The sequence below is a fragment of the Dendrobates tinctorius genome, unplaced genomic scaffold, assembly GCF_039654945.1.
Source record: "Dendrobates tinctorius isolate UK_male_01 unplaced genomic scaffold, ASM3965494v1 ptg000230l, whole genome shotgun sequence".
In the NCBI taxonomy this organism is placed as follows: Eukaryota; Metazoa; Chordata; class Amphibia; order Anura; family Dendrobatidae; genus Dendrobates; species Dendrobates tinctorius.
In genome coordinates, this window is record NW_027361897.1 from 3,020,713 (window position 1) to 3,038,359 (window position 17,647).

Consider the following 17,647-nt stretch of genomic DNA (forward strand, 5'->3'; position numbering starts at 1 on the left):
AGTTGCTAATTGACAAATTGAATAGGATATAATGCTCTTGAAATGGAAGCAGGATGTCGTTTTGAGAAGGACCAATATTTGGCTTGGACATGATGTTGGCCAGATCTAGAGCGTTGGGCTGTTCAGAGGGGACTGAAGCTCGTCTTTGGCTTCTAGTCGTGTTTCTTGGTCCCAGTGCAAAGATTGGACTGAGCCACCTCCCTTGCTCTGCTCGGTCATCAGCGTCAAGGCTGTTTAGATGCTCTGTAAGTGGCAATGTTCCTGCCAGCATTTCTTAATGTTCCATTTGGTCAAAGAGCAAAATATTTCATCAACTCAAAAAAAAAAAAAAGTGCTGAAATTCAAAAAGTCTGCATATAGGGATTGAGAAATCATTTTGTAGAAACTCGCAGTTAGTGTGATCCAAGAATGTGTTCTGACTTATTAATTTTCTCTTCAATGAATTCATCACCCTGATTCATTAGTCTTACCTTATTTGAGCTGCAGTGTAATTAGTAACACGTCTTTAGCAGTTAGGAAAGTGTCTTCACAATTCAATTTCTTTCTGATCACAGCTGCTCATTTAGTATAATGTATTATAATAAGGAGAAAAACGCATAACACTGGTGACCAAACCGCTGTTACTCTATGAATGGAGAAGAGAGATGGCTTTTAAATAGGTTATCCGGAGTCCAGAGCTGCTTACTCCTGTATTGAAAGTAATCAGTGCTGATGATGTTGCAACCCCGCACACCTACCGAGACGCGTGTATGATTGGTAACGCATCGTGCATTTATCCTGTCCTAATAAACCAGACACGTGCATGATGCCTACTGATCATGTACCCATCACAACAGGTTTGTGGGGTCATATCATCAGCACTCCTGATTTATCCTTGAGCGGCTCTGAATGACACCGGATAACCCTTTTATGAATTCATCAAAGACCCCCTTTAGAGTGGAGGTGGTCACAACGAGTGGTGGAGGTCCGATCTCCGGGACCCACCCCCATTCGGAGTAGGACATTTTTATCCCCAATAGGACACATTTACTCCCGTTAGAATGGAGCAGTGGTGCGCATCATTGACTTGCCGTTCTGTTCATTGTCTCTGGGGCTCTTGAGTGGTGCCTTCGACTTTATCCAGCAGCTCCATAGAGAATTAATGGAGCCGCAATCAGGCATTCTACTTGCTGCTCCATTCTAGCAGGGATAAAAGTCCCTGTTCTGCCGATACGGGTGAGTTCCTTCAGTCGGACCCCACCACTCAGTAAGTTCTTACCTATCCTGTGGGTAGGTGACAACTTGTTCTCTCCGGGAGACCCCTTTAAGTTACGTGAATCCAGCATGTAACTTATACCACTGATATATTTAATGAATATTGTGAGTATAGGTTAAAGTATGTGTTATTTGTAGTGTATCTGGTACACAGATGCTGCACATCTATTTTTAAGCTATTGCATCTACATCATGCATGCACTTTGACAATGCCTCTTTTAGAGGAAGTGTATAACCTGGTCAGGAGACTCTGCATGTCCATGTATTGCAGCATATTACAATGTTTCTTGTGTAATGCCTTATACTGAACCTGTCAAAGACTGAACTCCTGGTGTTTCCTCCCACTACTAATGTACCTATACCCGACGTTGCCATTTCCGTGTGTGGTTCTACTATTACTCCCCAGCAACAGGCCCGCTGTCTTGGGGTCATACTTGACTCCGAGCTTTCCTTTGCCCCCCACATTCGATCACTGGCTCGCTCTTGTTATCTGCACCTCAAAAACATTTCTAGAATTCGACCTTTTCTTACTTTTGACTCTGCAAAAACTCTGACTGTTTCTCTTATTCATTCTCGTCTCGACTATTGTAACGCCCTTCTAATCGGTCTCCCTCTTACCAAACTCTCCCCCCCTCCAATCTGTCTTGAATGTTGCTGCCAGGATCATATTCCTCGCCAATCGTTACACCGATGCCTCTACCTTGTGCCAGTCATTACACTGGCTACCCATCCACTCCAGAATCCAGTACAAACTTATTACCCTCACCCACAAAGCTCTTCATGGCTCAGCACCACCCTTCATCTCCTCCCTTGTTTCAGTATACCATTCTACCCGCGCCCTCCGTTCTGCTGATGACCTGAGGTTAGCATCCTCAATAATCAGAACCTCCCACTCCCGTCTTCAAGACTATACACGTGCTGCGCCAATTCTTTGGAATGCACTTCCCAGGTCAATACGATTAGTCCCCAATCCCCACAATTTTAAGCGTGCCGTGAAAACTCATTTATTCAGACTGGCCTACCGCCTCAACACGTTAACCTAATCTATCCCTATGTGGCACAGCCAAAAGTTTTTACCATAACCAGGTTCCCCGCATCATGTTCCCACATGCGTTATGCATCCATTAGCCCTCTGCATCCGTACTGTTACACACTTAACATTATGGCTGGTCCATACAATCAGGGCAACTGTTACCACCCACCTTTCGTGTCTCCCTTTTTCCTCATAGATTGTAAGCTTGCGAGCAGGGCCCTCAATTCCTCTTGGTAAATGTTATGATCTATGTGATTATTGTTATGCTGTAATGTATATTTTCTGTACAAGTCCCCTCTGAAATGTAAAGTGCTGCGGAATATGTCAGCGCTATAGAAATAAAATGTATTATTATTATTTAGTCTGAAGGGGCACTGTTGGGAAACTATACACGTTGGCACATTCCACCACAGGTAGTACCTGGTCACTGGGGATCTTGGCAGTGGGACAACCTGTACTCAGCTTATTGTTGCGTTGATGTTCTAACAAAAGGAAATTTGACAACTCGTACAAGCCAAAAAGGAACATCTGACTTTGCCTCTGCTGGAAATGATGACTGAAGGAGGGGTAAAACTGAAGTTTGTGCAACTTAGATTCTTATTCGTACGTCTGCATGAGGTTTTTCTGCTAGCCCAGCTTAGGTGTATGGAACAGTCTCAGACACATCTGATGATCGATGTGTCTTTCCATGATTTCTTTAAGGCTGTCTTTGCCTCTGTGCTACATGAAGTCTGGCCTGGTCTTGCACCAATAATGTAATTATTATAGGAAGGCTCCCACATTGATATGGTACCTTTTTAAAGGGACACTGTCAGTACAGAATGACTTTTCAAACCAAGCATGGACGCTCGGTGCATCATGGCGCTGCCAAACATTTAAATCCACCTTCCAACCGACTTGTTTCCATCCATCTCCCCCCTTCTCTGGCTCTATGATTCCGGAGTTGTCATACAAAGAAGAGGACGGGGTGGAGATGGAGTAAAAACAAGCTTGGTGGAAGGTGTATGTAAACGACTGGCCCCGCCAAGGGTGCAGTGAGCGCCTGTACCTGGTTTGGTCTCTTTAAATCTAGACCTGCGTTTGCTCTGTCTCCTGATAGGTTTAGTGTTGCTGATCCATCTCATATGTAATTTGTGCTTCACTAAGGACCGTTAGAGCCAAGCTGTAGGTTGGGAATAAGCTGTTAACAATCCAGTGTTGTTGGCACGGCGCACCGTGAGCCCGCAGCCGTATTGTAGTGCCTACATTAAATCACTATTCCGTCCTCTGTAGCTGGGAGTCTTATTCTAAACCACCATTTCCGAGAATCTGGGAAACCTAATGTTTTGGTATTGACAGAAAACAAACACTTTTCACTGAAACTTCATTATGAAGCACATTCGAAACTTGTATTGCTCAGGTTGCGAGCCGGGCGGACCGACCGCAGGCACTGAAGCTCGTTGATGGACGCGTATTCTTGTGATCCACTATCTCAGCCGGGTTTTAACTCTCGAGTTCAGCATTCTCCTTTTATCTGATACAACGTGGCGTCAAGTTTTCTGTCCCTTTAATCTTGTTTATTTGTTTGTGTTTAGGATGCCCGGACATTCCTTTTACCTGCTACCTTTGATGACGGGAAAGAGAAGTGCCCGTATGATCCAGTCATAGGTTACACTGGCCTCATAAAAGGTAAGATGTGTGTGTGTTAACCATTAAAGAGGATGAAAAACATGGCTGCAGCTTTTTTTTTTTTTTTTTTTGTGCGTGTGATCTCCCTTAAATTCACTCATTGGTGTATAGTGTGGTTTGCCCGAGCAAGATAAGTATTGTGGGCCCAAAGGCAGTAGTAAGACCCACTTCTTATATATAAAAAAAAAAGTCCCTTGAGCGCCCCGTTAAAACAATTAATTTTGTCCTCTCTTAAAGCAAATAATGTTTTTAGTGTCCCCTGAAACAGTAATAATGCCACATCTGTGCCTGCAACCCCGCAAAAAAAAAAAAAAAATCTCGGGCACCCTGCTAGAGGTGTCCGGCTTGTGCACTGCCCCAGATATTCGGCAGTAGTGGTATGACACAGCTACTTTTTTTATTTTATTTTGCCCTATCCGTGATGTCTAAAGGAAAAAACCGTTATCAGTGACTATAAGGGTCTCCAGCTCCACTTTATAATAGTTGTTCATTTTTGGTAGATTATCTGATTAATAATAAAGGTGTTTTTTTCCCATAAATGTTTTTTTTGTTGTTGTTTCGACAAATCGGGCTTTTTGATCATATCCAGTTGTAGAGTCCGTGACTCAATACTGAAGCAGGAATGTAGAATTTAATAGACTAAAAGGCCTTTAATAAGTTAGGGATTTATGGATGTCAACCATGTGGAAATTGTAATGACTGTATTTGCTCTGTATTAGCTTTCCTAGTTATTTATTTATTTTTACTCGCTTGTATAGCTCCATTAAAGAGGTATTTCCATCTCTAACATCCTAAGATAGGTGTAATAAAAATGATATTAGCAAATGCCTTCAATTAGAAACTTAGTATAGTTCTTCTGATTCTCAATGTCTCTTCTCTTATGTGTAGGCATTGCAGGACCTTGGGTGTCCATGGTTACGACCACTGATATAGTGACAGTTAGCTAGTTACTAATGGTCGTAACCATGAACAGAGAGAACGAGACATAGCGAATCAGAAAAACTATACTACATTTCTAATTGAAGGGATTTGCTAATATTCTTATTATTACGCCTACTACATATTGGGATAGGATCATGGAGATGGGAATACCTCTCTAATTCCACAGCGCTTTACAAACATTATTGGCACTGTCCCCATTGGGGCTCACAATCTAAAGTAGTCATCCCACTGTACATTTATGGCATAGTCAAAGGATAAACTACAAATGCAGGAACCCGCCGACAGTTACAAGTATTTATTTGTAGAAAATCTGCAGATTACCCACTTCCCAAAGGGTTAAATACGCACTGACATCCACAGCGTGAATATTGTAAACCTGCCATACTGGACAATTCTCTGCAGAATGATATTTCGGAAGGTGATGTGCCTCTGATAAGACTATTTTCCCAACACACAGAACGATCGTACTACCGATCGTTCTGTGCATCTAGAATGTTTGTCGTCCTGTAAACGACCACTGATCGCCTTTTATATATTGCTGAACAGTGGTCGTTTAACGGCCATTATTGGGCATTGTAAATAGGCTCTAAACTGTGATAATGTTGTTTGTATCCACTTTGTGTAATATTTATAGATCTGATCACTCTGAATTTGATGATTTTTTGTTGCTTCCAGATGGTGGCCTGTACACCGCTTCTCGCTATGGGTTCCAATATCTGCCAGATATCAGAAGAAATATTGGTCCACTTGCTATAAAAACTGAGGCATCCACCGTGCACTGGCTGATGGGTATGATATGTTACATGTTATACTTTTTGGACGTGTCTGAACTAGTGGTGGCTTATTTGGAAGCCTTTTTATGTATGCTGGTACCTGAAAGTCAATCCTCTAGGAGTTAAGGCTATGGCTACATAAAGTGATCTACCATAATACCCAGATGTGTTAGCATTTGCAATATGTAGTGTAAACTGAACTTTTGTCCCCTATGAAGCTCAGCCCAAGGCTGAGCTTCACAGAAGTAGTAGTATGGCAGCACTTGCAGTTGTAACTGATCTGTTCCCTGCTATCACATTGTTGGGGGCTGATGATCATCTGAAAGGTTTATAATTTTTGTTTTTAATAAAAAATTGTGATTTGGAACAAGCAAACATTGCAAAAAGAAAAACAACATTACACACAAAAATCTGATTACTCTGTCGCCTTATTGGGGGCCACGGTTCTGTGTCCCCCAATTAAAGGCTAAGAGAAAGAGATTTTACGGTGAGTACACAAAAATCTCCTTTTAACCAATAGGTCATTTTTTATGACACATGCCCTTCAAGTAGATGGTTGCCTCCTGGCCAGATTAGGGAACTGGTCCTTATGTAAACGCTCTCTTCATGGCACAGTATAAAGGCCTCCTGTGTTGTCAACCATCTATTTGTGTTTTTGGTATCATTTCTGTGTCTCTTTGGTCTCGTCAGAAGTTTTGGGCTTTTCAACTATTTTTTTTAGTCTAAGGCAGCAAACACCTGAACCCCCGCTCGTACCAAGACTTGTCTCCATGGTCTTTTAAAAAAAATGCTTTTTGTCCTCTGTTTCAACCTTACAGTTTGTGTTCGAGTTACATTTTTGGAAGAGCTGTAAATAATTGATGGCAGAACATATGAAAAGCTTCTGCTCATTCTCTGACGTTCTCGGTTATGACATTTGCTAAACATGAGATTCTGGGTCAGTGCGATATTTTACAAGATGGCAGGCAGATTGTAATTGGCCTTCTCAAAGCTGTCTGGGTTTCTGAGCTCTCATTCTTTTATCGGCTGTGACAAGGATGTCGCCTCTGGACGGGAAGATTTCTTTGTCACATTTTTTCTGTTACAATTAGCCGTGGACTTTAATTACTGGACTATTTCTGGATAAACTACATTTTTGTGAAGAAAAGATGACCTTTAACATGTAGAGGATGGTATCCTTCATTTCTCGTTGAGGTTTATGAGCACTTTATGATGGTATCCTTCGTTGTCAGCCTTCTCATTGAGGTATTCATGAGTTCTTTTTTTCAATAACTAATTTTTATTAAATTTTATAAAAAATTTTCAATCAGAAATTAGACAAAACAATCACAATTTGGCTTACAAATTAGAGGGTCAGAAAGACTGGAGTACAATTAGAATGAACTCTTGGAAGACTTTTCCCCCAGTGGCATCAAAATATATTGTGCAATAGAACAGAAAAAGACAAAGTCCAACAGCAGTTCGGAATGATGCTAAGTTAAGATGACTCCTTCCCCATACTCGTGTATTACAATTTTTATATTACAATTTTTATAAAACCACAATACTAAATGAGACATACACATAGGGAAGAGAAGGGAAGAAGAAACCTGTTTAAAAACCAACATGCTCCTAACTGTTGTTTGGGGCCCAAAAATAGTCCTAGGGAGCCCAGACGGTCAAATCTGTCCAAACTCTCATTCAATAAGGCTGTCGTGCTTCATCCTGCGGATGTCAGCTATTCTATCCAAAACCTTCTGATAAGAGGGGGGAGTAGTCTGTCTCCAGTGAAGGGCAATTCCATGAGTTCTTTATGATGGTATCCTTCTTTGGCAGCCTTCTTATTGAGGTTTTCATGAGTTGTTTAGATGGTAGCCTTCGTTGTCAGCCTCCTCATTGAGGTTTTCATGAGTTCTTTAATTGTTACTATCCAGTTTTTGGTTGTTTTCTGCTAACAAAAGGCTTGGGTAATTGAATCCCAACTTCTCGATCCTTATGTCCCTGAAATATCTTTTAGGGGAAATAGCTAGGAGGTCCCCATACGCATTAGATGGTCAGGTAAAATCTGGGGGGGTTGGCTGACTTTTTAAATAATTTGCATAGGGGGGCTTAAGTGTGGATCGGCACAGGACAACATTAAATACTTCAGTGGAAAACTCTCATCATATCATTCAGATTCTGCTGCAAAAATTCTTCTGATTTAACGCATATTCCATCTGTTGCGAAATATGTGGTTAGAGTCAACAGCATAAATGTGATTGTCAATTTCTGCAAGGGATATTCTCTAATGTGTGGATGAAATTTCGCAAAATCTCATCCACAATGGTGCTATGGTAATATACCGTACATAGGATCTGGACAAATAATCCTCTGGTTATGCCACCTATGTAGACGTGTACCCTAAAGGAACCGTCTCACTAAGGACATTGTTGGCATCATTAGGATCAGTACCTATCTTCTTGGATCCAAAACTAATACAAAGTGGCAGGCAGCAGTGCCAGGAAAGCATAGTATCATGTCTCCTGTAAGCTCACACGTTTTTTTTTTGTTCCGGCGGTTGCCTGGTGTACCATTAACTACAAGAGAACAATAGTGTGGCCTTCAGAAAAAGCAGAACGGAGCCAACAGGAGACGTTGGATGACATTTTCCTAGTCTGCCGCTCTAAGCTTCTGATTGTCAGGGGACCTCTCACTTGGACTCTAACCCATCAGATGTGGATGGCATTTCTTGGCTTTGTACCATCAGTGTCTGTACTGAGAATACAAGGGAGTCAATGCGGAGCTGTTTGCTGAGTAATTATTGATTTTAATGTGTTCTTGCAGGAAGCCCAGATTTTCTCATTTATTGCTGTATTTATGCAGCGGATTGGGTACCGTACATCCGAAGCCGAGCTCCCACGGTCATAGATATATTAAAACAATGCATCAGACGTGATTTTAGACTATAAATACCAGCTTCTTTTCTGGAACGTTTATATAACTGATTAAACAGAATGCGTGACATAAATAAAGTAAAAATATATATTTTTGTGTCTCTTTTTTAGATGCCGAATTTGTGACTTCTACCTTGATCCCAGAAAGTTTAACTACTGCCATAGGAGACGATGATAAAATCTACTACTTCTTCAATGAAAATATCATGGAAGAAACTTCAGAGTTTCTAGACAAGACAAAAGTCGCCAGAGTGGCTCGTGTGTGCAAGGTAAGACAAGCCGGTCTAGTTCCATCCATGTTAGTTTACGTTAATGCATTCATTTTGGGCTCAAAATAATTTACCATCTAGATTTCATTAAAAATGTCGCACTGTTGGTTTCCCTGGTCATTGCTGACTGCAGAATGAGTTAGCTAAGAATCTGTCAGTGAGCTTATTTTGAATGGGCGTTTGGAACTTTTATCTGACTTTTTCAGCTGAATTAGAACCAATAATAACAGGAGAGCTGAACTTTTATGTGATCATAAATCGGCACCCAGGAGTTGAGTTAAAGACAGAATAGTTACACAAGCTGTCTGTTAGAACAAGCTCACTGACAGATGAAATGAAACCCAATTTTAAAAATAATTTCTAGACCAAAATACATGCATTTAATTCATTGTGCCAAGTTCGGAAGTTTATTCTCTATCAATTGGATAGGTGATAACTTTGCGATCACTGGGGACCCCCACCGATTTTGAGAACAGGGCTCTGAAGGGCGCCAGGTGAATGCACCACTACACTCCATTCATTCTTAATGGGAGTAACGGGAACCGGCTGCCTAACATGGCGCGCCGCTATCTCTGGCGGTCCCTTTGAGAATGAATAGAGTGGTGGTGGGGGGGTCCCAGAATTCGGGACATAGATGGGGAATAGCTGTAAAACGTGAATTACGTGATGGTGTCCATGTCTTTTGAAGTTCTTGGACTTAGAGCTGGTAAATGGTGAGACTTGTCACGGCATAAAGGGGCTGACTATATACTGTCTTAGATGTCATGGGGGAATAGATATTTGAAGGTTTATTAGCGCTCGGCTTTGTTACATGGCATATATAGGGGACCCATTACGTTCTTTTTTTTTTTTTTTTTTTTTGGATTGAACATTGATTGTTCGTTGTGAAACCAAATCCGATGTCGATTTTCTGTGATCCGTCCAGACCCACTAGTGGAAAATGGTGATTTGTTCCAGTGTGAGTACCTGGCACTGTCTCGCCTATGAAGTGCAATGGTCCCAGAAGATCACTTTATCAAACATGTTTCTTGCGTTAACAGAAGGCAATAAATGCGTCGCGTCCCGGCTGTTCCAAAATATCACAACGTAGCTCATGTTTTCTCAATGTAAAAACAAGCCATAAACGTATGACAGTTGTCTGAAAAGAAATCCATATAAAGCATGTGTTCCCGGTGATCTCATTGCTGTTTTGTTACACGCCGTCGGATCCAGTGCAGACAGATGGTAAATAGCTTTATTTCTTATCAGTTTGTGAAACATTTCCTCCTGCTGGAAACAGGTTTCGCAAAGCGCAGACGTTCAGAACGTGTATCTATACATTGAGCTTGTGTTGTGGCTGTCACACAAGCAAGTGGATATCTGGTCACGTCCTCTTGTTTGCAGAAGATGTAGAGGTAATCGTTTTACACGATGAGGATGAACATTATATGAAATAAGGAAAACCTAGCTTTCTCCCGGAAACAACGCCACTCTTGTCCTTGGGCTGTTTCCGGTATTGCAGCTCAGTCCCATTGAAGTCACGGGTGCGGAGCTGCAGTATCAAACATTGCCTTTATAGGACAACACTGCCTATACTTGGAAAACAACAGTATGTCTTCTCATACGACCAGTTTGCTTTTGCTATAGGCACGAGATTCAAGTTATTTCTGTCACCATTGTGGATTTGTCTGTCATTAAATGAGGGGTACCAACAATTTTGACCATGTGTGTACTACGGCTGTCTGTTGCTTACTTGCACTCTGTAGGTTAGCTAGTAGTAGGGGCAGATAACGCGTAGTATGGCGGCAGGGTCATAGGGGGCAGATAACGCGTAGTATGGTGGCAGGGTCATAGGGGGCAGATAATGCGTAGTATGGTGGCAGGGTCATAGGGGGCAGATAATGCGTAGTATGGTGGCAGGGTCATAGGGGGCAGATAATGCGTAGTATGGCTGTAGGGTCATAGGGGGCAGATATTGCGTAGTATGGTGGCAGGGTCATAGGGGGCAGATAATGCGTAGTATGGCGGCAGGGTCATAGGGGGCAGATAATGCGTAGTATGGCGACAGGGTCATAGGGGGCAGATATTGCGTAGTATGGCTGTAGGGTCATAGGGGGCAGATAATGCGTAGTATGGCGACAGGGTCATAGGGGGCAGATATTGCGTAGTATGGTGGCAGGGTCATAGGGGGCAGATAATGCGTAGTATGGCGGCAGGGTCATAGGGGGCAGATAATGCGTAGTATGGCGGCAGGGTCATAGGGGGCAGATATTGCGTAGTATGGCTGTAGGGTCATAGGGGGCAGATAATGCGTAGTATGGCGACAGGGTCATAGGGGGCAGATAATGCGTAGTATGGCGACAGGGTCATAGGGGGCAGATAATGCGTAGTATGGCGACAGGGTCATAGGGGGCAGATAACTTGTAGTATGGCGACAGGGTCATAGGGGGCAGTTAATGCGTAGTATGGCGACAGGGTCATAGGGGGCAGATAATGCGTAGTATGGCGACAGGGTCATAGGGGGCAGATAACACGTAGTATGGCGGCAGGGTCATAGGGGGCAGATAATGCGTAGTATGGTGGCAGGGTCATAGGGGGCAGATAACACGTAGTATGGCAACAGGGTCATAGGGGGCAGATAATGCATAGTATGGCGGCAGGGTCATAGGGGGCAGATAACGCGTAGTATGGCGACAGGGTCATAGGGGGCAGATAATGCGTAGTATGGCGACAGGATCATAGGGGGCAGATAACGCGTACTATGGCGACAGGGTCATAGGGGGCAGATAACGCGTAGTATGGCGGCAGGGTCATAGGGGACAGAACGCGTAGTATGGTGGCAGGGTCATAGGGGGCAGATAATGCGTAGTATGGTGGCAGGGTCATAGTGGCAGATAATGCATAGTATGGCCGCAGGATCATAGGGGCATATAGCGCATAGTATAGCGGCAGGGCCATAGGGGGCAGATAATGCGTAGTATGGCGACAGGGTCATAGGGGGCAGATTATGCGTAGTATGGCGGCAGGGTCATAGGGGCAGATAACGCGTAGTATGGCCGCAGGATCATAGGGGCAGATTATGCGTAGTATGGCGGCAGGGTCATAGGGGCAGATAACGTGTAGTATGGTGGCAGGGCCATAGGGGGCAGATAATGCCGTAGTATGGCGACAGGGACATAAGGGGCAGATAACGCGTAGTATGGTGACAGGGTCATAGGGGGCAGATAATGCGTAGTATGGCGACAGGGTCATAGGGGGCAGATAACACGTTGTATGGCGGCAGGGTCATAGGGGGCAGATAATGCGTAGTATGGCGACAGGGTCATAGGGGGCAGATAATGCGTAGTATGGAGCCAGGGTCATAGGGGCAGATAACGCGTAGTATGGCGACAGGGTCATAGGGGGCAGATAATGCGTAGTATGGCGGCAGGGTCATAGGAGGCAGATAACTTGTAGTATGGCTGTAGGGTCATAGGGGGCAGATAATGCGTAGTATGGCGACAGGATCATAGGGGGCAGATAATGCGTAGTATGGCGACAGGGTCATAGGGGGCAGATAATGCGTAGTATGGCGGCAGGGTCATAGGGGGCAGATAACTTGTAGTATGGCTGTAGGGTCATAGGGGGCAGATAATGCGTAGTATGGCGACAGGATCATAGGGGGCAGATAACGCGTAGTATGGCAGCAGGGTCATAGGGGACAGAACGCTTAGTATGGTGGCAGGGTCATAGGGGGCAGATAATGCGTAGTATGGTGGCAGGGTCATAGTGGCAGATAATGCATAGTATGGCCGCAGGATCATAGGGGCATATAGCGCATAGTATAGCGGCAGGACCATAGGGGGCAGATAATGCGTAGTATGGCGACATGGTCATAGGGGGCAGATAATGCGTAGTATGGCGACAGGGTCATAGGGGGCTGATAACGCGTAGTATCGCAGCAGGGTCATAGGGGGCAGATAACACGTAGTGTGCCTGCAGGGTCATAGGGGGCAGATAACACGTAGTATGGCGGCAGGGTCATAGGGGGCAGATAATGCGTAGTATGGCGGCAGGGTCATAGGGGCAGATAACGCGTAGTATGGCGGCAGGGTCATAGGGGCAGATAACGCGTAGTATGGTGGCAGGGTCATAGTGGCAGATAATGCGTAGTATGGCGACAGGGTCATAGGGGGCAGATAACGCGTAGTATGGCAACAGGGTCATAGGGGGCAGATAACGCGTAGTATGGCAACAGGGTCATAGGGGCAGATAACGCGTAGTATGGCGACAGGGACATAAGGGGCAGATAACGCGTAGTATCGCAGCAGGGTCATAGGGGGCAGTTAACACGTAGTGTGCCTGCAGGGTCATAGGGGGCAGATAACACGTAGTATGGCGGCAGGGTCATAGGGGCAGATAACACGTAGTATGGCGGCAGGGTCATAGGGGCAGATAATGCGTAGTATGGCGGCAGGGTCATAGTGGCAGATAGTGCATAGTATGGCCGCAGGATCTTATGGGCACATAGCGCATAGTATAGAGGCAGGGCCATAGGGGGCAGATAATGCGTAGTATGGCGACAGGGTCATAGGGGGCAGATAATGCGTAGTATGGCGACAGGGTCATAGGGGGCAGATAACGTGTAGTATGGCAACAGGGTCATAGGGGGCAGATAACGCGTAGTATAGCGACAGGGACATAAGGGGCAGATAACGCGTAGTATCGCAGCAGGGTCATAGGGGGCAGATAACACGTAGTGTGCCTGCAGGGTCATAGGGGGTAGATAATGCGTAGTATAGCGGCAGGGTCATAGGGGCAGATAATGCGTAGTATGGTGGCAGGGTCATAGTGGCAGATAATGCATAGTATGGCCGCAGGATCATATGGGCATATAGCGCATAGTATAGCGGCAGGGCCATAGGGGGCAGATAATGCGTAGTATGGCGACAGGGTCATAGGGGGCAGATAATGCGTAGTATGGCGACAGGGTCATTAGGGGGCAGATAACGCGTAGTATGGCGACAGGGAAATAAGGGGCAGATAACGCGTAGTATCGCAGCAGGGTCATAGGGGGCAGATAACGCGTAGTATCGCAGCAGGGTCATAGGGGGCAGATAACACGTAGTGTGCCTGCAGGGTCATAGGGGGCAGATAATGCGTAGTATGGCAGCAGGGTCATAGGGGGCAGATAATGTGTTGTATGGCAGCAGGGTCATAGGGGGCAGGTAACGCGTAGTATGGTGGCAGGGTCATAGTGGCAGATAATGCATAGTATGGCCGCAGGATCATAGGGACATATAGCGCATAGTATAGCGGCAGGGCTATAGGGGGCAGATAACGCGTAGTATGGCAGCAGGGTCATAGGGGGCAGATAATACGTAGTGTGGCAGCAGGGTCATAGGGGGCAGATAACACGTAGTATGGCTTCAGGGTCATAGGGGGCAGATAACACGTAGTATAGCGGCAGGGCCATAGGGGGCAGATAATGCGTAGTATGGCGACAGGGTCATAGGGGGCAGATAATGCGTAGTATGGCGACAGGGTCATAGGGGGCAGATAACACGTAGTATCGCAGCAGGGTCATAGGGGGCAGATAACACGTAGTATAGCGGCAGGGTCATAGGGGGCAGATAATGCGTAGTATGGTGACAGGGTCATAGTGGCAGATAATGCATAGTATGGCCGCAGGATCATAGGGGCAGATAATGCGTAGTATGGCGACAGGGTCATAGGGGGCAGATAATGCGTAGTATGGCGACAGGCTCATAGGGGGCAGATAACGCGTAGTATGGCAACAGGGTCATAGGGGGCAGATAATGTGTTGTATGGCAGCAGGGTCATAGGGGGCAGATAACGCGTAGTATGGTGGCAGGGTCATAGTGGCAGATAATGCATAGTATGGCCGCAGGATCATAGGGGCATATAGCGCATAGTATAGCGGCAGGGCCATAGGGGGCAGATAACGCGTAGTATGGCTCCAGTGTCATAGGGGGCAGATAACACGTAGTATGGCTACAGGGTCATAGGGGGAAGATAACACGTATTATGGCTGCAGGGTCAGTCTAGCACTTGGTCTGTGGTACTGTGGAGACAAATAGGTATGTGTAGGAGCTGTAGAAACAAGATGATGGGAAATCTTCAATTCAAAGCTACAATCAAAACTTTCACCAGTTCTCAGGGAAAGTACGGTAAGTTGATGATCACAGGTACTCCCACCTATCACAAGAACGGGGGGCAGCAGAGTCCCCTGATGAATTAGAATAGCGGTTGAGCCCCAAAGTCAATGGAAGCCATTTTCGCTGTCGCCTTCCTTCATTGAGTAAGAACAGATATTAATAAACAATAATTAATAAATCACCATGTTGACGTTATTGTGAGCTAATGCATAGCAGGTCTCGATTATATACTTAAAAAATACATCACCGCCTGACTAAGTACTAATAAAGTAGTAATAATGCCGAAAATTACCTTACTCCAATATTTCAATGAGGATACGGCTGGGATTAGATCATGCAAACAAATAATGCAGAGAAAGAAAAAAGGATTTGGATATTTCTACTTCTGCAAATAGCTGACTTGGACATTTCACAACTCCATTTCTAGTTTGTGATCCTGTTTCCAGATAACGCCTTGTTTACCACCTCCGGAATGAATGTAGGTGCTGTAGCCGGTGAGTCACAGGAATGGCCTCCATTGCTCCCATATCTGGCTGGAGTTATGGAGAAGGGCGCCGGACCTTTTCCAGATAAGCATGTTGCATGTTTGAACACAATCCTGACGTATCAAGAAGTTCTTCATAATTCCTTTAGAGTATATGCACACGCAGTCTTTTAAACTCCGTTGAACCCACTACATTTTTAAGCAGAATACTCTTCATGAAACGGTGGTGTTTTTTTCTTGAAGCATTTTTTGTGTCATTTTTTCCTATTGTTTTCCAACTAGCATTTCTTTTGGAGTATTTTCCCAAGGATTTTATGATGTCCCTCTGTTGTGGTTTTCCAGATTTTTTTTTACACTTTATTAAATAATGAAGAAACCATTAGCATTTTTCAATCAAAAAGGATAAGGGCTACAAAACATATCCAGGTATCTTCTAGGCATTTGTGAGCTTTCTCATTGACTTGTATTGAAAAGTATAACGCATCTTCTCAGCGGAAAATGCCAGGAGGATGATCAGGTCACTTCTCTTCACCACTTGGTGTCTTGAGAAATTGCAATCCATTTTAAGATTAAAACATTTTAAAGTGGAGTTAAACTTTAAACGGTCATGTCTGTTTAGATAATTTCTTCTAGATCCTGCTAGAGGAAAGCCACGGTTGTATTTGTGTCTGCTTCCATCCTGTGCCAGTCATTGCACTGGTTGCCCATTCACTACACAATACAATACAAACTCCTCTCACCCACAAAGCTCTCCACAGTTCTGCATCACCCTACATCTCCTCCATCACCTCAGTCTACCATCCTACCTGTGCTCTCCGTTCTGCAACTGATATAGACTAGCTTCCTCCGTAATCCAAACTTTGCACCTCCGTCTCCGAGACTTCTCTCGTGCTGCGGCATTTTTCTGGAATGCACTACCCTGAACAGTTTGACTAATACCTAGCCCCCCATGTTTTACAAACTCATTTCTTTTCTTTTTACTGTCTGTTCATGTTCCCGCTTAATTGTAAACTGCTGTGGAATATGTTGGCGCTATATAAATTAAAATTATTTTTGTTTAGAAGATCTACTTGGAGGGCATACGGAGCTAACTCGATCCCTCAGTTGGAGCCTCGCGAGTTGGCTAGAGATCAAACATGTTGAGCACAGCTCTTGGCTCTATTTTTTTTTTTTGTGGTTATCCCATTATAAGTCCGAATTCATACGTCTGTGAATCACTTCTCGCATATGGAGCGTAACTTCTTGCCTGATTGCAGGTCCCTTACCCAATCTCCAAAGCCTCATAGGCATATGAAGCTGAATGGTTCAGCTAAAGAGACCTGTGGTCGATCAAGACATCTTGGTTATCAAATTAATTGCTGAATTCCTATCCACCACTTGGGCTCCATTTCGTCAGTTTGATGCATCTAAAATATTAGAATACTTGACCTAGTCAGTTGTCAACCTCATTGAACATTGGTATTTTATGTCCCTATTTTCTTTATGGAAATTTAATTGATTGAAATTGATAATGCAAGTGAATATAAGAAACTTTATAATATATCTTATTGTCCAAATGTGGTTTTTTCCCCTCCACTTATGAATCTATCCGTCTCCATCCTCCCTGTTCTCTGGAAACTCCAACATGTCTGGAAAAACAAGTAAAAAGTAATCTTGGTCAAAACAAGGTAGCTCACTGAGGTATCAGATTACAGCTCCTATTAAAGTCTATGTAGAGGGAAGAAGAGTAGGAGTGAGGAGCCCAACAGGCAGAGGCAGAGAGTTGGGCACATTTTTCTGCAGCTTCTAGTGAGTTGTATCACATCAGTGCTGGATTCAGAGCTACACTGCTTAGTACTGCTATATAGTATACTCCATGCTGTTGTGTACTGTCCTCCTTCAATTAGCAGCAAAGGATGGGCACTACCTCATAACATGTCACATACAGTACTTATGCAGGTACTCATAAAACAGCGCAAAAATATGAAAAAATTCTCCTGAATCTGACTTTATTTTTTTTGTTGCTGCGCCTCTCCTTTTCTGAGACATGACACAATCTTCCTTGACTATAAATCCAATCTGAGTGTGGTCCCCTTGAAAACCAAACAGCGAAGAGTTGGGACCAAGCCCATTTGGAAAGACTATGTCCACATGTTTAATATTTGGTCAGTATTTTCCATCAGTATTTGTAAGCCA

General features: G+C 44.2%; 1 protein-coding gene across 2 annotated transcripts in view; it reads left to right on the forward strand.

The window, feature by feature from the left end:
• SEMA4G (semaphorin 4G) overlaps positions 1 to 17,647 on the forward strand; it is a 234,376-nt gene that overhangs the window by 178,533 nt on the left and 38,196 nt on the right. For both annotated transcript variants that reach the window (XM_073555779.1, XM_073555780.1), the window contains exons 6-8: positions 3,862 to 3,955; positions 5,573 to 5,686; positions 8,694 to 8,851. In XM_073555779.1, the coding sequence (XP_073411880.1) occupies positions 3,862 to 3,955; positions 5,573 to 5,686; positions 8,694 to 8,851 (366 nt within the window). The remainder of the gene's footprint in view (positions 1 to 3,861; positions 3,956 to 5,572; positions 5,687 to 8,693; positions 8,852 to 17,647) is intronic.